At 41.2% G+C, this 21,151-nt stretch overlaps 1 protein-coding gene across 3 annotated transcripts in view; it reads left to right on the forward strand.

Annotated features, from left to right (window-relative positions):
- PRKCA (protein kinase C alpha) overlaps positions 1 to 18,396 on the forward strand; it is a 319,404-nt gene extending 301,008 nt beyond the window's left edge. For all 3 annotated transcript variants that reach the window (XM_059732039.1, XM_059732041.1, XM_059732042.1), the window contains one exon: positions 10,308 to 18,396. In XM_059732039.1, coding sequence (XP_059588022.1) covers positions 10,308 to 10,469 — 162 coding nt within the window. In that variant the 3' untranslated portion in view covers positions 10,470 to 18,396. The remainder of the gene's footprint in view (positions 1 to 10,307) is intronic.
- Positions 18,397 to 21,151: the final 2,755 nt, after the last annotated feature.

Genomic DNA, 21,151 nt, shown 5'->3' on the forward strand with positions numbered 1-21,151 from the left:
CCATTCAGAAACCTCAGCCTCCCTAAATACTCTCAATTCTTCCCATCTTGATTGAACAAAGCACAAACTTTTTGACTTAGAAGTTTGAAGCATGCCTATATTCTCCTAGGTTTTCAGGAAGAGGCTAGATTGGTAAAGGGAAATGAGTAGTTTTTTGGGGTGCTGCTTGTCATTTTTGCCATGTATAGAGGGGAAGAGTATTTATAAGCTGTCTGGTTTATGTGCGAGGCCACTTATTATTTAATGTATATGTTTTCAAAGCACTGACTAGGAACAGTTGTAGAAATCCACATTAATCAGTGATACCCTTGGACACTGCAGGTACATATAGGAATAAGAATGAATGTTCATTAACATGCTCAAAATTTTATTTAGCTTGTAACATGCCTTATTGGCATATAAATGCTTGTTCTTGATGATAAGGAGAAAATTGATTAGATCCAAGGAAGGAGGCTGCTGAGGCTGCCAGGGATAAAGTGTTACATCCTAGCATAGTGTCTCTGCTCAATAGCCATTTTATTATGCTGCTAAATAAAAATGAAATGCTAGCATTCTGTTTGTGTGATCATCCATCTATTCAAGTAGATGGCAAATAACAGTGTGGTATAAATTTTACATCAATATGAATCTGGAACAGCCAAGTTATGAATAGTAAAACTTGAGTTATTCAGGCATCATTAAGTTTTATTTCCGACGCTACACTAGTATTTATTGGTGTATACTCTATGCCTGTTACAGAAAAGCAATTGCAGAAATGTTTTAGAATCAAAGAACCATAGAAAATGAGGGTTGAAGGGAGCTCAGGAGGTCGCATCTAGTCCAACGCCCTGCTCCAAGCAGGACCAACCCCAGCTACATCATGCCAGCCAAAGCTTTATCTCGCTGGGTCTTAAAAACCTCCAAGGATAGAGCTGCAGCCACCTCTCTGGGTAGCCTGTTCCAGTGCTTTACTACCCTCCTCATGAGAGTTTCTCCTAATATCCAACCTAAACTTCCCTTACTATAGTTTTTGAGCCCATTGCTCCTTGTCCTGTCATCTGCCACCATTGAGAACATTTTAGCTCCATCCTTTGGAAAGAACAACTGAACAGTCTAGCTCCAAACTTTGGGAAGTTTGTTTTTAATTGTGACGTGTACAGGTTTCAACGGGGGAGAAAAAAAAAAAATCACAATGAATTCGTTCAAATGAAAACATGTCTGCAGAGGACCAAAATCACGTTGTTTTTATTCCCAGCCAAATACCAGATTTGACAATCAAAGTATCACTTCGTGGCTAGAAGAAAATCCTGTGCAGCTCCAACCTTTCCAGTGCTGTACCGTGCATCTGACTTTTCAGTAGTACAATATGTACTCCACCGAGTGTGGAAGTTCACGGTTTATAGAGGTTACTGAGACTCGTGCATGCAACAAGAGTATCTGTACTGACTCCGAATAGTGCCTACCATCTGTTTTTTAATCTGTCTTAGCCAAGTGATGCTCTAGCATGACAAATATTTGGTGGCGATGGCAAGCTATTTCTCATGCTGCTGAGGAAGGGCAGAGCCCCCATCATTCCTCCCAAAAAACTGAAAACCACCAAAGCAACCTCATAAAATTGGCTCACAGCCCAGGGGCAACAACATTAAGCCTGCCATCAATGAAAGACATCATCTAACACATCTATGAAAGCAGAACTGCACAAAAGTGCAAAACCTGCACACTAAGCAGAGTCCCTACTGCGGCAGTGAGAAGTCAGGTGCGGATATAAAGTGAAATGCGTACGTGAAGTGGTGAGGAAGTAAGCAGAGAAATGCACGTGGTGCTGGGAGCCTCTGTCTGCTGTGCTCCAGCCCGGCAGCCAGCTGGGAGTTGCACTCTCACAATTCCTTCACAGACGCTTCTCACCATGCTGTTGTGTGTCACAATTAGAGCAGATAAATCAAATCCCTGTTATCCTCTCTGATCCCCAGTGCTCAACACTTGCTCCAGGGTTCAAGAGAGTAACCTTGGAGGATCTTGCCCCATACTTGCCAGCTGAAATTGTATTAAAGAGTAAATAGAAAACTTAAAATACAATTGATTCCAGTAACTTTTAATGGCAGAAAGCTGTATTACAGCTCCTACTTATAATACAACAGCTGTGCCGTCTCTGCCGTTGATAAGGACTTCTTTTGTTTATACAGGCTTCTACCAAAATGCACGGAGAAAAACTGAGCATGGTAGTCTGATGTCCTTAGACAATCGCTTTAAATCCAAGTCTTGCATTTGCACCTTCTTGTTACTGGTTTTACAACATACCGGTGTTCTAGGAACTGATTCTCTTCATAGTGATTTTAGGGGGAAACAGTCTAAGAACTGCAGGCTTTTTACATCAGCATTGAATTTTGTCAGTTTTCCAGAAAACTGTACTAAGTGAAAGCAGCTTTACAGCTGAAGTAGGAAGAGATGCCTCCCCCCGGCAAGTGCAGTACCAGAGAGCAGTGAGACTTGGGCAACAGGGTCAGACACGTGTTACCAACAGCTGAGGTTCCCACGGCACTTCCCTGTCTCGCTACAGCGCTGTGCCACCGTGGCTAGGAGGAGCATGACCATTTGTTTTAACATAACTATGTTGAAACTTAAAAGAACATTTTCAGAATGCCCTATAGGTTTGTGTTAACCCGTATACAAGCAACTTATATAAAAGAACATGAAAAACTAATTTTGCTAAGCTACTTTCCAGAAGGTTAAAATACAATTGTGTTTTTCCAAATCCTCTGGAAGTGTCCTGACAAGTAACTATTTCTTGTTGCTCGCTGTTTATCAGGGGGCTTCATCCGACAACAGATAACATACACAAATCCTTCTTTCCAAAGTGACTCAGGAGTCAAAGTACCACTGACTTTCAATTAGAGAGAAAAACTCAAAAGCCTCTCTTCTAATCGTTAGAACAAGCAGCTAGGAGGCCCATTGTGTCCTTTATTTAAATAGGTGCTCTTCAAGAGGAGAGGTACATTGTGTATAGAGAAGTGATGTTTGATGTTTGGACAGTTGCACAATTAAGTCCTGTCCTTGGTGGAAAATGCATTTCTCATTTGGAACAACCAAACACCACCATGTTAATGTGCACACCTCAGAATAAACTATTAAAAGAAAACCACGTCCATTTTGCTGAAAAGCATCCTGAAAGTTCAGCGTTAGACATACTTCTCGCAAGGGATAAGGTGTAAACTGGTTTTTTAAATAATCAGTTCCGTTACAGATTGGGATTTTTCTGACTGTTGCTGATAGATTATCTTGCTAAAGAGGACTTTTCACCTTCACTACAAGCAAAAAAATTGAAGAAAGGAGGTTTCCTCAGTCCTGCTTTAGTACCCATTTATCACTCATAAACAACCACCACACTTGATCCAGCATAACAGGAAAACCCATACGATGGCAGACATAATACTTGTACAACAGTCTCTAGCCCTGTTTTTTTTCCACACTGCCAATAATGAACAGTCCAGTCCCAGTACAGATTGGGACTTTACAGACGGAGGGCAGCTACGAGAAGAAACTTCTAGCTGGTCTTAGCATGGCGCCCCTAGCCTGGGTGCTTGTCCTCAATGCTGGGACGGCCCACTGCTTCCTGGCTACTTGACCAGCGAATGTCTGAATTCCTCCAAACTTCTTTGATCCCCAAAATTAAGCTAGAAAACTCCTATAGGATAGCTTTTCTTGCAAGATTTGAGATAATTCCTGGTGCAGATTGGCTCCGAGTTGCTAAAGTAACTGCGGCTAGCGCTGCATTTTATTACTTCGGTACTGACCAGTGGTGACGGGTGCGTGAACAGAGGTGAGAGACCAGTTGCCATCGGGGGCAGGACTTAAAAATGATTCCTCTTGTGGCCACAGTGATTTACACATCTTCATTTATAAGTATTTTAGACCGTAAGAGATATTTCTTAGCGTTTCAGCTTTTAGATCGGAAATGTGGAGTGTTCCTGAGGATTCAACTAAAGGGAGAGAGGTAGGTCTTTAGGTAAAGCCTTCTGACTGCTGCACCTCTGGCTGAGATCTTCAGGGTAGGCTCTGAAGAGATCCTACATCCTCGAAGGCTTGTGGGGGTGGGCAGAAGCTGAGCATCCTGTTTAGATAGCAGGTCTCTGTCTAGCGCCCCTTTGAGACGGGGGACTCTGCAGTCCAAATGCCTGAGACCCGAGTAATCCAGCTCTCCCAAGCACTGCCCCCAGTAACTTTTGCATATCCCACTGGAACTGTGGACCGTGGGGTAACCGTCTCACTTTTTGTGATCTTTGTGGCACTTCAAGTAACACAGAGATGGCACAGAATTCACCAACCAGTCGTGCTTTATTGGAGCCAGGCAAGAGCTACAAAATGGTCTAGAAAATAAAAGCGTTTGCCCACGCTCCTGGCTCAGCCTCCTTACCCCTTGTATGAGTCCTTTGGGTCTTAGCCAACATCATTGCAGGATTCATCTTCTCTTCCTCCCGCCTAGCCTCGTCTTCTAGTTCTAGTCTCCACTTCCCTTTCTGGAGATTCAGTCCCCCTGAATGGCTTTTAGTCTCACCAGGAAATGTATTGCTTAGTTACAGCCTACTGGGAAGACCAGTCAGGTTAATGAATGGCCTTGTTCCTGGCAGCTCCAGGTGGCTCCACAGCAGCAGCTGTGCTACCAGAGCACAAATGCCACCTTGGGAGCCTACCAGCTGCTGAAGGGACCAGAGAAGGCAGCAGAAGGCATGGGGATGTCTATACTTTCTCTCTGCCAGCCTTTATCCATGCAGCAGAGGGGTGTAGTGTCAGCGTATGGAGAGCTCAGCTGCGGTAGAGGAGCTTTGGGGCTGGATTCAGCTGAGTTCTTCTGGAAGAGCTTTGTAGACAGACACAGACAAACCAATCCAACTTCTCCTGAGAAAGTCAGAACAGGACAGGGGAAGAAATGCCACTGCTCATTTATATTTACTTACTAGTCTATTCTAAGTCAATGTTATGCTTGTGGAAGATGCCAGATAGCCTCAGAGACCGAATTCCTCATTTATCCACGGAGTACGTACAGCATGGGCTAGCTTGCACTCACTGCCTCGTGCATAACTTGAATGACACGGGAGTTCAAACTCCACAGATCCAGGACTATTCAAGCAACATCATGCGAGTCTTGAAATCCAAGCCAAGGAAATAATTGGGGTGGAGGGGGTGGGGATAAATTAGACACAATTCTAGGACCCCAAATGAAGATGCAGAACTTTACATAATTATCAGTGGCAATTAAGAGCTATTCAGAAAAGGACCTGAACCCAGGAGCCTGGAACCAAACCCTTTTTTTTCAGGAAGTAAGTTTCCAACTACTAGGAGGGTCTCTTGGTAAGTTTTAGACAACATGTGCCATGAAACAGAAAACGAAAGGACATAAAGCTGATATCTAATGACAAGCTAATGATGCAAATAATGTTGCTGTCTGAACACTCTAAGCAGTAATAAATGCAATCAGGCTTCTCATGGAACATCTGGATGAAAAATTCAGAATTGCTGATAAGACTTAAGTCATGCCAGCAGCATTTAACACCATGTAAAAATTAAATCCTTTCTGAAAAGGAATTGATGACAGAATTAAAAAAAGTTTGTGGCCCATCCCTTCCAAGCACTCTGTATGTTGCTCTCACCAGTGAACCTGAGTGGCCATAAGCAAGCTGTGTAGGCAGGACTTAATGAAGTTGCTGGTCATGGCTAATATGTAGAAGCTTTAGTATTCCAGAGTGCAGGTTGGAAAAGCTCCTTTAGAGACACATTTGCTAAGAAAAGATGCCAAAGCCATACATGCAGAATGTGCAACGGGCAGGTAATGCTCAGGCAGAGGAAGATGCTGCCTTTCATTAAATACAGAGTTAGCTCCGGGTCAACTATTAGCAATTCGTCGAGGAACATAAATATCCCCCATTCCATCCCTGTATACGACATTGCCTTAAAACCACTAAGCAGCAAAGCACAAACCAAGTGTAGGCCCTTAATTACGTTCTTTTGCAATGTTACTGGTATTTGACAAAAACATGAGCAGCTTGGGGGCTTTGTCACCATCCGACGTGTGTTCAGAATATCTTTATTCAGCCTGTCCAGCAGTAATGAAGCAGGTACAGGGCAGACGGAGGAGTCGAGATTTCTGCCCGTTATCAGAACTGCGTGGTAATAAGATTCAGGAGCCAAGCAGTTAGACTTCCACTGGCGAAAATTTGTTGTAATGGCTCGACTTCCTTACTTCAGCTAATATGTTTCTATTACCTTTTGGAAAAGCCCAGTCAAACCTTATCAGGCACAATTTTTCAGAAACCTGAAAGACTCTCTCAGAGCTCTTTAAAAACAGAAAAAGAAAGAAAACAAGTCTTTCCTGGAAGATTGGACTTTGAATTGACTGCCATGCTTGCAAATCCCTCGAATGCTAATGGTGGGGCTCTGTTGTTTTCATGCGACAGGTCTTCAGACAATTTTACCCCTTCACTACAATTTTATTCATTCTTATTCTTCAGCACTGCTGTACCAAAATGCATTGGCTTCAGCGGGCATCGAGGTGTTCGGTGAGCACATCTTTGGAAACTTGGGTGAAATAAGCAAACTAACACCTCTCTTTAATCAGCTGGAGTGCTTTTCTGCTTGTGCTGATAATAAACTGAACAACTATCTTGTGAACGCTAGAGTGTACAGCTTACTTGACACAAGGCATCTTCTACCCAATACAGTGAAGAATTCGTTGCAGCTCAATTTCAACTTTTGTGATGAAGTTCCTAGTATGTGTTAGGTGCTACGTATGTGCTAGAAGGTAACTGGGAAGATTATAGTGAGCTGTTGCCAAAGTAACCTATAAACTGTCGTTTAGCCACTTGCATTCCTCCAGTTCCTTCTGTCCTCCAGTTTGCATCAGTGTAATATGGATGGATGGATATGCTATGGATAGTGCACAGGGTTATGTTACCATCTATTGCTTGAATAGACCATCTGTATATTTAAAGATTGGGTCTTCATGAACAATATTCTCTTATTTCCAAGGTAAAGGGGACTTCTAGTGGCCTAGCATGTTATTCTTATCTAAGGATGAATGCAAACTTGATTCTTATAGTTAGTGAGCAAAAGTTACATAAAACTCCCAAGAACACTACAAAAACAAGAAACAAAACAAACTTTACAGAAATCAGCAGAGAGGAAAAGCACAGGTAGTCCTTTTCTTAATACTGCCACACACTAGTAAAACCAAAGAGTATTGAAATAACCCAGTGTACCATTCAGGATATTCAAAATCCAGTTCTCCTCAAATCAGCATTCTTTTTCTCCCAACCAGGTTAATATGCTCTTTCCATTTCCCCTTCCTTTCTCCTTGCCTTTAATGCAACTTTGCTCTCTGAGTGTTTTCTGCATTACTCAAAGCTTTCCTTTTTGTGAAATCCTGAGTGCTTCACTTTCATTTTCCAATTGACTCAGTTTCAGTCTGATGCACGCACAAGATCATAACTGCACGCCTGGCCGCCAGGAACAGAAGGTCCTTCCTGTTAGACTCCAGACAAGGAATTGTTGCGTCTTGAGCCCATAACAGCAATGTACTTACTCTGTTTGTTATTAGGATGCATCCACCGCCTTGACTTCCCCTCTGACTGGGGAGTCAATCTGGAGCACACACTGGTAATTCAGTTCTTTGGCTCTCCAGTCAAAACCTGGAGAGAGACAGGTGATCATAGCTTCCACAGTACTGTATGGGAGTGATTGAAATTACCTCTGTATATGCAATGGCCACAAGGACTTCAGTGATTAAATAAGGAGTAGACTGCACGTAAGAAGCAAGGATGGGACACTGTTCTTGTGTGTGCCTCCAGGAGGGCTGTTGGTGGGCGAATACCACATTTCCACAAGTGCAAATTCTGTAATACTCTAGTACAGTGATTTTAAACCAGGGTGTCGTTCCAGGGGGTACCACACACGTTGGGTGTTAAAAACATTCTGACTTCTTGTGGTCTTTCTGAGTTCACAGCGGCAGAAGAATTACTCTAGTATTTGTAGTCAAAAAATTAGTAAATGCTAGAGACTGGCATTTTCCAAGTCTTAAAAGGTTGACACCACTGCTCTAGTGGTTTGTCTATTGGGAGATGCCAGTGCCTGAACTTTTAATCCACACTCCTGCAGTTGCAACTACCACCTCTGTAATACAAAGAAGACTCAAATATCCAATAATACTTAATGCATGCAATCTTATTCACATGATAGTTCCCCCAGAATGTAGACATTGCTTTTTCATCTAAGGTAGGGGGAGCATTAGGTTTCCTCCATGCATCTCCACTGAATTATTTTTAGCAGTAATAGTGCAATCTTCTAATGTCACTTCAGAAGAGATCTTCCAGTGAATGGGTAGCCAGTACTGATTATACTTCCCATGCAGCGTGAATGTATAAAGCTTTGTGCACAGATGAAGCACAGTGCATGCCCTCATCGGGCAAGTATGCAGCAATGTACACAAACCTGTTCTGGACATATACTTGCATCAAAGTCATAAAAATGTAGCAAGCTATAAACCTATGACAAGTGGCTGTTAAATTCTGGAATTGGAGGACAGCTCTCCTGTATTTTAGCCCCGCTAGCCAAGCCATTCAAGCATGCACCCAGGGTTGCACACCCCCCTTACCTTGAGGGAGTTTGAACCTGCATCTCTGCCTGACCAGCTGAATACTCTGAATTCCCGTGCCACAAACTGGCCATTGCTTGGGTCTTTCTTCAGCATGCCTTTTGAAGGTGGCCTCCAGGTAGCCAAGAGGGAGAGAGATGAGGCCAGAAAGCAGACTAAAAAGGACATGTGGCTCAGTGAGGCAGCTGCTGCCCCAGAAAGGAGCAGGTCCTGGGTTTGTCTCTCCCAGTAGTGCTCATTGTCTCTCTTATCCACAGACTAGTAAGTGTAAAGGGCACTGGGTTCAAAAGCAGCACTGGAGAAGTGTCTGGATGATGCCAAGCTGGTACTGAGGAGATTTAATACTGTGTTGGGAAATACAAGAAATGCAGGCTTAGACGTCTTCTGGGCAAGGCAGGGGGCCTAAAACGTGGGTCTCTGGGCTAACTACTCAGCTAAGGGAGAATAAAATGTGGTGGGGTTCACTCTCTTCCCACATTTTTCCATGACTTACACTTCAGTACACATGCACATGTCCAGCCAGTTGCATACAGTGTATGCATGCATGCTAACACAGCCACAGCATAACAGTAGGGGCAAAAAACAGGTAGGTAGCTAGCTAGAAAGCTGCCACTTACACACAGTAAGGGGAACAGAATTTCACCCTTACTTCTTAAATATAAATAGTAGGGTGCAATCCTACTATGCCACAGATTATGAACATGTGGAGGTAAACTTGACACCAGCAATGTATGCGACACAGAATATGTTACAGGCAACCCCTGCTTAATGCTGTTTTGCTATAATGCTCATTTTTAATTGATTCCCGATTTCACTTAACGCTCAGCGAGTTTCATTATAACGCTCGTGGTTGCCATTAAAAACAATTGCAGTCACCACCTTGGGTCACCAAAAAGCTTCGGTTTTGCTTAACGCTTGGTTTTTCAGGAACCAATTAAAAGTGCTAGGTGGGGATTGTCCGTATTAACACTGTACAGTGACCTGCACCCATTTTGCTAGTGTTCAGTTAAAAGCACATAAGAAGCCTGACTTAAGAGAATGGAGAAGCACACATAGCACACGCGTGCACGTTTGCGAGATGAAGGTATAGATAGGTTAGTTATAATACCTTAACCAAACAAATTTCAACTCTGCTTCCAGTATGCACACTATGCCCTGTGGCAAATGGATCCAACTCTTCTCTTACACTAACATTTGAGAAAATACAATTCTCCTAAAGTTAAAAGTATCCCAGGCATTACATGAGCAACAGAGAACCAGACTCCATCTACAGGTTGAGAGTGTACTTTAAGAAGTGGTTACAGAAGGAAATATTGAAAATCTACCAAATGACTCGAGAGGTAAAGTGTCCTGTTTCTGGTGTAGTTTCACTGAAAATGTTGTTTTATGTGTTCTTTTCTATGCCAGTGGATCTCAGTATTTACGCCTCTTCCGTTTCTGCTACCTGTGCAAATGGACTAGAAAAAGGAGTGCTATTTTCTTTCTTACTTTCCACGCTCCGTTACCATCCATGTGTTATAACTTTCATTTTCTCTTCTCTTTGCACTGGGTTTTAAACAGGGAGAAAAATTATATCTTGGCTATTTGTCAAATGTGGGGAAACAACCCCCATCCTTAATAATTTGCCAAGAGATGGAGCTGTGAAGTGCCATGGTCTTTCTCTAATTTTTTCTTCTCCCTCTTACAGTGTGGCAAAGGTGCTGAAAACTTTGACAAGTTCTTTACCAGAGGACAACCAGTATTAACGCCGCCCGATCAGCTGGTCATTGCCAACATCGACCAAACAGATTTTGAAGGGTTCTCGTACATCAACCCACAGTTCATACACCCCTTCTTACAAAGTGTATGAACCTTACCGATACGAACAAGCCTCACAGTGGGAAATGGTCCTTAATCCTAGAATTTTTAGGCCTTTGCCTTGTTGATTCCAGTTGGGCCTCAAAATTGTAGGGTTAGAAGCATAGGAGGAAGAAAAAGGCCAGTTATTAAGGATTTGACTTTGCAACAGAGATATGTCTTAGAGATCATGTAATATACAGTGCCCATTCATTCAGCGTGAAGTCACTACTGGCTGTAGGTTACTCTTCTAAAGTTAAACTTTTTTGGTACGTTATAATACTTTCATAAACTTCCGTTGTCGTCCGCCCCTTGCCCACTAGCACTGGAATTTTTAACTAAACCACACTGGGGGGGATTTTTTTTTTTTTTTTAAAAAGCACAGAGTGGACTAAAAATCCCCAAACACCGTAAAATGGAAAGCCTTCCGATCTTAATGCAGATGGCATGAGAAGCGAGCACCTAGCCCCGAGGGACCGCTCCTCCTCGAGGGCTTCCCGGTGATTCCCGATAGAATGATAGCACAAGAGACTGAAAAGGAAGGGTAACCAGGAGGGCATCGTGGAAAACTTCAAACCAAAAAAAAAACCCAGTTGTTTTAAAAACACGAAATAAAGTCAGACTCTTGGGCTTTGTCAATTGATCATGTGAAGCAGAGACGAATGTAAGAACAGAATAGTGACCAGATGTTTTTCAAACATTGCAAATGACAGATGTTAGTTCAAGAGTGAAACTGCATATTTAATAATAATAATAATATTAATAATAATAATACTTCTATTACTTTAATCTCCATGAGATTATTCTGTGATCCAGGGTGCCATTCTTAGTTGTACTAATTTAATTTACAGCATTCATGATTTTGTTGTTAGCCAGTCCCATTAAAAATATTTTTGCTGTTTAAAAAAACCCCCAAAAACCTGTCATTTAGCTAAGTGTGCAACAGAACTGTAACTGCATGTGCCCTACTTGGATATATTTAATAGGATGCAGGGTAGGGTGGTAAGTGAAAGCACTCTATGCAGTGACTTACTGAAAGTACGTAGCTCAGTCACTTCTTGCTTTTCCCAGGATCCTTAGGAAAATAAAAATGAGACTTTCTAAAAAATCATCCCTTTTAACATTTCTTTAAACTGCTGGAGCTGTGGAATAATGGAGCCAATAAGGAAAAAAAACAAACAGCCAAGTTGTTTTATCAGTTGAAGGGAATTTAACGTTTTGCAGATGCTTCATGCAATGAAATTTGCATGTTTAGTGACAAACCTTAATAATAAGGGTTAATAATAAGCAAATCTATATTGACATAATCGCATCAAATATAAAGCGTATTATAAAAAATTTATAAAAACAAAATTGTGCTATATTTGTGAAGGTTCTTGTTCTGAATGACATGATTTAGATCTAGTTTAATGTTTTATTGCTCTCATTTTGGGGTTTTTTATTTTTGGATAGTTTCAATGGCATAGATTATGGTTTTTTAGGTTTTTTTTTAATGTAGATCTACTTGTAAACAATAATGGCTACCTGCAGGTTTTATACAGGAGTCGATTTGGCTGTCATTTCATGTCTGCTTTTTACTTGCAAAAAAGAGCAAAACACCTTATTTGCAATGATAGACACCATAATAAATACAGTCCTCTCCTCTCCTCTCCTCTCCATCACCTGGTAAAAATAATTGATATTTCCTCTTAGCACTTACTAGAACATATTGATTCAAAGATCAGTAAATACTTTTGTGCATATTTTAGTTTTGTTACAGCATGTAAAATGATGTTGTTGTTGTGTTTTCCTTTTCTTTGAAATCCGTTTGCCTTGGTAATGTTAACAACCTTGGGCACTGTTTGCCTCTGGACGTGCATGTCAATGCCAGAAGCATGTTGTCTCAATACCTGCATGCAGAGTGATGACCATTGTTCCAGCATGCAAACATACTCTCATGCAAAGTAGAACATTTGCCATAAGACTTACAATTGTATCCAAACCTGTAATGGGGGGAGCAACTCACTTATCCATTTTATTACAACAAAGCATTTAAACCGTGCCAAAAGAACCCAGACAAACAAGGTGGGGAAAAAAACACACACTATACATAAAGGGTCCAATCTTGCAAATTCTTCCTCATAGAAACAGTCATTGCTTAGCAAGTGATCGGTCACTCACTGGCTACTGCAGTCCAGCTAGCAGTGGGTGAAATCAAGTAGGCTTAAAACTAATGCACCTCTTCCGCTCTCAAAAGCTGTATTTTAGCATGTAAATGATGCCTAGTGTGGACATTCTCCATACGAATTCATTTGACCCACACCTAGTCCCGGTATGATCACTGAGATGGCTCACTGCACACCTGAGTGAATGCATTCACAACTGGACCTTAAATCAACAAGAAGCCCCGGTTACTGGAGAACTGAACCTTTTAAAAGCATAGAGAAGCAAGGGAGGAACACTATGGTCAGCACCAGAACCTGGGCTATTGCCCAACCACAGAAAATACTAAAACGAAGCTGAAGCCACATTAGAGACTGAAAAATTGTTCCGTGTCAAAATATTAAAAACTACCCCAGAGAAGGAGTTCTCTTGTTTGTCATTCATGCATCTTTTAAAAAGTGGGTATTCAATGTAAAGCGTGTTAACATTTACAGTATTTTGCAATCCTCTATAATTTTTCTAGTTACTTACCAGCATTTAACCTGACACACAGGATAGGGATAGCAGGATACCATGCCATAGATGATAGTAGGCCTGGCATATAATTACTTGGACTAATTATATTTCAAATAGCTGTGGACTCTTAATGTCACTCATTAAAATGACAGGAGCCGGTGCTATCTGTGTGGGTGATATCTGGATAATAGGTAATGAAGAAACTGTGAAAAGGAAGAGACAGAGAGGAATATCAAAGCACAAGAGAGCTAGAGGTAAGAAAAGAGAACCAGGGAGGCCAAGTAGAACGGCTCCATGCTAAAAACGGCCAGGAGATCAAGTGGGTTAGGTAAGCTAGAGAAGGTCTTTCTGCCCCAGGATCAGATGTCAGTGTTGAAGTGGAGGTCTATCCTTTTGGTTGCACACTCGTGTTTACTAAACAGGGCAGTCCATGGCAGAGCAGGACAAAGAACGGGTCCAACATCCAAACAAAACTCCTATTCAGGGCTTAGCTCATTTTCTATACTTTTTCTTAAGCACTTGCATTTACTCTGCAACTTTTAAAATTAGGAGCAGGAAGTCCTCTCTGACCTTGTTACCTCAAAGTTTCAGTGTTTGTGACATCTCACGTGTTCTTCTGTAGGCAACTGTAATGCTAACAAGATACCATGAGCTCACTCGTCCTGCAAGAACAAGACTATGGGCACATCGACACGTTGCCCTAGGGCGAGGTAGCGCCGCGCTGCATCACTATATGGCGCACTATGGCAATGTTGCAGTCACATGGGTCTACACGTGATCGTCAGCTAGGTCGCCGCAGAGGTTCACGCCCCTGGTATAGCATGTCGCTATGGCAACATAGCGGTGAAATCTTACCATGTGTCATGTACACGGTTCAGTAACCGCCTGTACTGCGCCGTGCTTTAATACTTCCAAAAGGAAGTACGAAAGCACAACACCATAGCAATGTCGCTGTACGGCAATGTGTAGATGTGCCCAATATTAGGCAAAGCAGTGAAAAAGGGACTAAATGGATGTGAGCCTTAGCCATTGTCACATCCATCACATCACATTGCTTGGAGCACCCCTTTAGACACAGGTTTACAAGGTGCATCCAATGGTTTGCCCATTACGTGGAAATTTATAAATAGAAAAAAAATGGAAGTGTGCAGCAAGAGTGGTCCTCATGCTATTTCATTACAGCTATTTATTTCCATGTTAGCTGTTTCCAAGACCTGGCTATCAAGTATTCATTGACATTAAAAATGAGGACAATTAAGTTTGAACTTCTCTCCCCTCACTTGAAGGCTACATCAGAAAACTTATAGAAGAAGAACGGAAACAATGTTGCATTCAGAAGTTCTAATTAGCCAATTGGATAAAATCCCAAGTGCATTCTGCTACCCTTGATTTTAAAAGGAGTTGCAAGCGCAGCTCGAGATCTGCCAACGTTGAGAAATATTGTGAAAACACTGTGGGCTTTTAGATAACAATCAATATTGTATATTAATTGGCTTGAAGGTAGATAAATGCAGAGGTGTTCTAAGAGCTTGTTCAAAACCTTGAATTCACGGTGAACTTTCAATTGAGAAGGCTCTTTGCTCTGGACTAAAATTCAAAACTTACTTCCCTTAGATAGATCTGTTTTTTGAAAAAAAGTTCAACTTCTTTCTCAGACTCAGAGAGTTAGGGCTGGAAGGGATCCCCAGAGCCCTTATCCAGCCTAAGCTTCTGCTCAATGCAGGGTTCCCCTGGGGAAACCATTCCAAAGAAATGTTCGTCTAATCTGCACTTAATGAGATTGTAAAATCAAATCCCACCAATGCGTGGTGGTTTTATAATTATCTTCCCAGTAGTAGAAGCCAACAGCCTCACCATTGCACCACAGACAAACTTTGCATAAGCAATTATTTGAAAGTAACAAGTGGCATATCACGTCATGCTTTGTGAAAACCTTTCTGTAGATATAACACCCCCCATATCTCAAGCTGAAGACAGGGAACGACTATAGAGATGAATAAGCTTTAGAATAAATAGAACGAGTGTTTTCCTAGCGGTGGATGAACCTACCCCTATACAAAGGACTAGCACGGGGCCTTTGGACAACTTCAGTAACTCTTAGGCTTCTCAAGGACTTTGCAAGCAGTTCAGTGCTGGACTCTAGGCCTCATGCTGACCCTGTGGATTTTGCTGTGGGGATAACACCCTTCAAGTCCTCATTCACATCATATTGACTTCAGCGGAACTAAATACATGGGTGAGGTAGGGAAAGAGTTTGCAAGAAAGAACCAGTTTTTCTGCAGTCTGTTCCCATGCCCGCCTAAAAATTACAATTCCAGCTCAGTCCAGTTCAGAAATGTCTTTCTGTATGTGGGGAAATTGCATCTTTTCATAGTTTGCAGAAATAAAATGAGGCTTGTTTTACAAGACATAAATGCCATAGAAAATTCTATTCAGAAAAACCATCCATCCGTTTCCAGAGTAACCTATAGCACACGTACACGGTGGTAATTTAAAGTCCTTCCTGCCTTGCATACCGAGTCTCTCTGAAGACCCTGGTACTCCTACAAAAGACAGCCTGAAACACTCATTTCCTGGCAGGACAGGCACAGTGTAAAGCCCCAGGCTGAAATTACTGATAACACTTGGCGGGTCAAGTTTTCATTCAGCGCACGTGGGACCCCATTTGATAAATACCAGTGATAAATCCTCGAAACTGGTAGGAATCATATTTACGATATTCGGTTTATAGTAGCCATGCTAAACTGCCAGGGAATTTCTGGAAAGAGTTAATGTTTTGTTAATTATCTTTTACTCCCAGGAATCATTAGTGTACCCGGGTTTCATCTCTTTACAAAGATCTCTGACAAATACCAGAACTTGGTTTCTTTGTGCAACAGGTAGGGAAACATTTAGCTACAGGGTAGTAAAACAGGATATATAGAAGCCAAGCTGCTTTCTTCAATTCATAATCTTAGAAACTCTGAAATGCTCAAGAGTCATATAAAATACTGACTCTGTAACCATGCACTATTTCATATCACCTAATAACTGTGCCAGTAATGATTGGTAATTAAACAGCCTTATGAATAACCTGCACTAAAGCCCTCCTGTTTGCAAGAAAAGTCTCCAAAGAGAGGGCTGCACTAGTGTTGCGAGTGCAGATCTGGAGCACACAAGTCCTAATCCCAGGTCTGTCACTGACTGCCTCTGTGGCCTTGGGCAAATTACTTATCCTCTCTGCCTGTTATCCCATTTGTAAAATGGGGATAATAATACTTACTTAGTCCTCACAACAACTTGTGAATGTAAGGACTGCTTTAGTTAATGTTTCTAATACATTTACTATAAAGGGTGTTATGTAAGTATTATTATAATTTGTAATATCAAATCAGTTTATTCAAGTCACATGGTGTTGCTGGATATACCATGCTATTTCTACTTTTTTATATAAAACTTTAGTAATTCTTCTAAAAACCATTTAAAACAAACAAACATTGATATTTCTTATAAGAGCTGGAGTCCAGCTTTGCTCTGATTAGTTCAAGCCGGATAGTAACGTAAAGTGTTGCTTTCTGAGTGTGTAGAAGTCAGTTGCACTACCTGCTTTCCAACTTCTGAGATATGTATGGTTAAAAAAAAATGTAAATGGAAGTCTTAGCAGAATTGATTATTGTAGAGCAAAATCCTCGTGGCTAAATAAAACGGTCACAGGTCTTTTCTAGTAACGCTCAGTAACATCTCCCAATTAAAAGGAGAAATGTTTTGTTTACAACTGGCCCAAAGAGGATTTTTTTTCAGCTGGTAATTTAACCAGATCCTGCTTTCAACTATCTTCATGCTTTTTTTTTGGCTTGTCTGTGACACTGTCTACAATTCACATTTAAGGAAAACAGTCCTAGGAAACTATATTCTCTTTCCATCAAGATTTAGTAAAACTTCAGTAACATCTAAAATAGATTTTAAACAGAGAAACCCAAAGCCTACAGCAACAACTTTTGATAATGGGCTTCCTAACCTGCCTCTATTGTAGCCATGCTGGATTTCACACCAGTTTTACTGGTAAGACTTCACTGACTTCCTTCTAAATTTCTATTAGCACCGGAGGTGCTGGTGGCGAAACTTCCCATTCGCCAGTGACTTCCCTGGGAGTCAGATTAGGTGTAAATCAGTGAGATAAGAACCTGTATTTATGTCAATGGAAGCAGATTTGGTCATTAATTTCTGCCTAGAAAACCAGAAAGTCTTCAGCTAATACCATTTCAATTTTTACAGTTTTTAAGGAAGAATTAAGCATTGCAATAAAAGAGATTTGTCTTTAATCCTTGTTAAAGATCTTAAAAATAAGATTTTTGAGACGATCAAAACGTAAGTTTGCCCCCCTCCAACTGAACAGCTGTTCTTCGGGCATCGTTCGCGGTAGGGCTCAGTCCTGCAAGGCGCTCAATTGCTCTGACCTTGGTATGGCAGAGTACTAATGAATGTATTTTAAATTGAAGCACATGAGCAGTCCCATTAAAACCAATGGAACGACTCAAAAACACTTGTAAAACACCCTTCAGTATTTTACTGGTTTCAGGACTAGTGTTCAGTAGCTCGCAGGACTGAGCCCATCAGCTGCAAAGCAGCAAAATAGTCAGCATGTAATGAAACCCATCCCTGTTCAGCAAAGCTGATAAATTCTTGCTTGCCCATAAGATGCACACGTTGGTCCCACCGAGCGCTTTGCCAGATCCAAACCAGAACGAGCAGTCTTGCTGTAACGATACACTTGTCTAACACTGTAACTCTCTTACCCCAGAAAGAGAGGGAAGCGATCAAACTTCAAGTTATTATGAATGTAAGGAAAAAAAATGAAACCTTTGTTGCCTCTTAAGCTTAAATATGCAGCTCACAATTACTTGTATTATAACCTTTTAGCCAGAGAATGTAGAATACAGCAAAAGCATCTGAAGTCCTTGCTCGTTAAGGTTAACATCCTCTGATCTTTTTTAAGAAGGGATAATGCTACCTATACTGCTGAACATCACTTTAAGACCCAAACTTTGTAAAATCCAAGGGAAGAAAAGAATTGTATTCTTCTTTAATTGCAAGATATTATAGAAAAAAATATGAAGAGGCCGTTCATTTCTCAAAACAAAACAAAATATATTGGAAGTATAGCGGGCACGCTTGATGTAAAGATTAAAGTTTGTAAGAATTAAGAAAAAAAATACGGTAATATTTGCTTGCATGATATGCTTTTGTTAAATATGAATTGTAGTTTGAAAGCAAGTGTGTATGAATAAAGATATCTATCATTATGTGGTGTTCTCTTTTTGGTGCATGTCCTTTGTGACATTTCAGTGGCAGAAGTCTTTGCTCCAGAGCGGAGGGTCCCAAAACTTTCTTCTTGCAAACCCCCTTCCAGATTTACCAGCTGCCCAGGTACCCTACCAGCATGATTTACATTTTAACTCCTTAAATGCCAAGTGCTATTATAATGAAAATTAAATTGGCGTTCCTCCTTGCTACTGGCCCCCCAAGGGGATGCATACCACAGGTTGGGAACCCCTGCCCTAGAGCCAAGTATGGATCTTACCTCAGCTTCAACTTTTCCCCCAAGCCATGTAGTTGTGTTAATCCAGGCACTTGGTTTAGCCATCTCCAAACTCACATCCAGGTTTTGATGAGATGTAATTTAGAGACTATGCTCAGACAGAGTTTGATGTGGGCTTCATTCAGGGTTGGACACAGTGCCAAAGTCCTGTTGATTCAGTGGTGCAGGATCAGGTTATAAGGGCCCGATTCGGGAAGACGTGCACAAGACCCACCTGCAAAGCACAGATTAAGTAGAGCAATTATGACTACATATTTTGTCAAAAGGGAGTGGTAGGCAAAGACTGTTGCTCAATGTTGTTTTGGTGAAATCTTCACAAACGAGGCCCAGACCCTGCAAAGGGACCTACACAACCCTATTTCTGCACCCACTGAGCATGGCTTTACCTACCTGTACCTCTCTGGATCCAATACCAGTGTCAGGAACAAGAAAAGAAATTGTGATGTTACTGAAATGAATGGAGACCAGCATCAGGAGGACCAAGATTTCAGGACACTTATTCTCTTTTCATTTATGGAGTGACACCACATAAAATGCCCGACAGGTAAACCAAGAGGAACACCCAATTTAGCTAAATCAGCTGTAAATATTATGTTTTGTAATAGTCACAACCAAAATTCAGTCTTTTAACCTGAAGATTTCCAGGGATTTTGTGGACCATTTAGGATTTAGCTAGTACAAATTCAGTTACAGATCCCAAAAACGAACCAAAAAAAAGACGCAACAGTTCCCCACCTCTTCACATCTCATCCAAAAGGAAGTAGAGATAATACAAAATGTCTAGATCAGCCTCCAGCATCTACCTTCACGAGAGAGGTCTTCACACGCTAAAAAGAATGAGGCAAAGTACACACAAAGAAATGCACATAACTGGCTCTGAACATTATTATTCACATCTATGAGTACGAGTGAAACCGTATTCCTGTATGGTGACTAGCTCTTGAAAACACAAAGGCAAGAATCGCCTGAATAAATGCTAGGTGCTTTAAAACAGACTATTCAGCAGTGCCATTTGACAAGACGCTCAATTCCACAGAGATCAAAAGTGTTTCATTTACTGGGGATAGTTCAGAGCAGGAAATAGTCCACACAATCCAAGTGTGGCAAAGGGCTAAAGCATTTTTTGTATTTTAGTAGAAATGCTAAATTCCCTACAACTTTTTGGACAATGTGTGCAATTGTACACCTGGCCTCTGCTTTTGTCATGACACTTCACTTAGGCAAGTCATGCAGTTTGTACAAGATGTGCTACACATTTACATTAAAGACATATAATTTAAGGGATCAAGTTTTCCTAGCTCATCTTGCAGTCAACATCACTGCTGTGATCAGTGTTTATAGGCATTCAGCAATGACAATGAGACTAAGCACTTGGACACACTAATAGCAGGAACTTCAGGTAAGTGTAACAACAGAAACAGCCCCCCTCCCATTTATCTAAACAGAACGGTTTGTTTGAACACATTTCAAGAGACATTCGTTGCTTTGCGGTAACAATTCAACATAAGTATCATGCTTTTCTCGTTTGTGTCTTGAAGCTTCCCCAATATAAAGGCATTTAACTATTTCCATTGAAGTATGCAACTTATGGGATGCATCTGTGATTTCATTAACCTGCCTACTCAGAAGCGCAGCCCTGTCACCAAAGTAGGGGGTGCTCCTGAGTTATTCCTAAAGTGTGGAAAATCACTTGTGTGAGTTTTCACAAAGAAAGCCAGAGATGTGGGAAACACCTTCCCTGTTCCTTTGAACTGATCTGCCAGGGAATGGACATGTGCTTCGGATAGCAAACCATTTTTGCAAGCGTAAGCATTAAAGTCCAGGAATCACTACCTGCTTAGATGCACTCTCCATGGTTGCAAATGCTACAATTTTGTCCCCAAAATGGAAATCACTGTGGCTCTCTCTTACCTAGAGATTGTGATTTGTTTTTTTTTCATAAAATGCTAAAAATCCTGACATTACAGCTATTCCATCTTCAGCTCAGGTACACATGGTGTCTGCTAGCACCGGTACTTGATTGAATGGCAAAGCAGCAAAACAAGATGGATTCCTCCCTTTAGCGAGCATGTTCAGCTTCTTGTTTCGGAACCAGGAAAGGGGCTGTATAATTTTTGATATTTAAGGATTCGACCATGTTGGGTCAGAGTTTCAGTTTCCAGAAATGTTTTTAGAAAGTTCTTATGCTTAGCTCATGAATGCTCCCTACGACTCTTAAAGGTGGATTCTACTGAGCGTATATATATATAATAGTGCCATACAAAACATGTTCCCTTGCACCTCTATCTCAGCTTGTTTCAAAATGACATCTCACTGCTCTTTGTCTTTGTCTGTGCAATGAATTCAAACACTTTCCCCCATCCATCCTATTAACAAACATCACAACTTTGTTTTGCTTTCAATTTTAAAGTCTATATCCCATTTTCACTGTTTCCTCAGCCACCTCTGCCTGTAATGAG

This window comes from Alligator mississippiensis, chromosome 8 (genome assembly GCF_030867095.1).
Source record: "Alligator mississippiensis isolate rAllMis1 chromosome 8, rAllMis1, whole genome shotgun sequence".
NCBI classification, from domain to species: domain Eukaryota; kingdom Metazoa; phylum Chordata; order Crocodylia; family Alligatoridae; genus Alligator; species Alligator mississippiensis.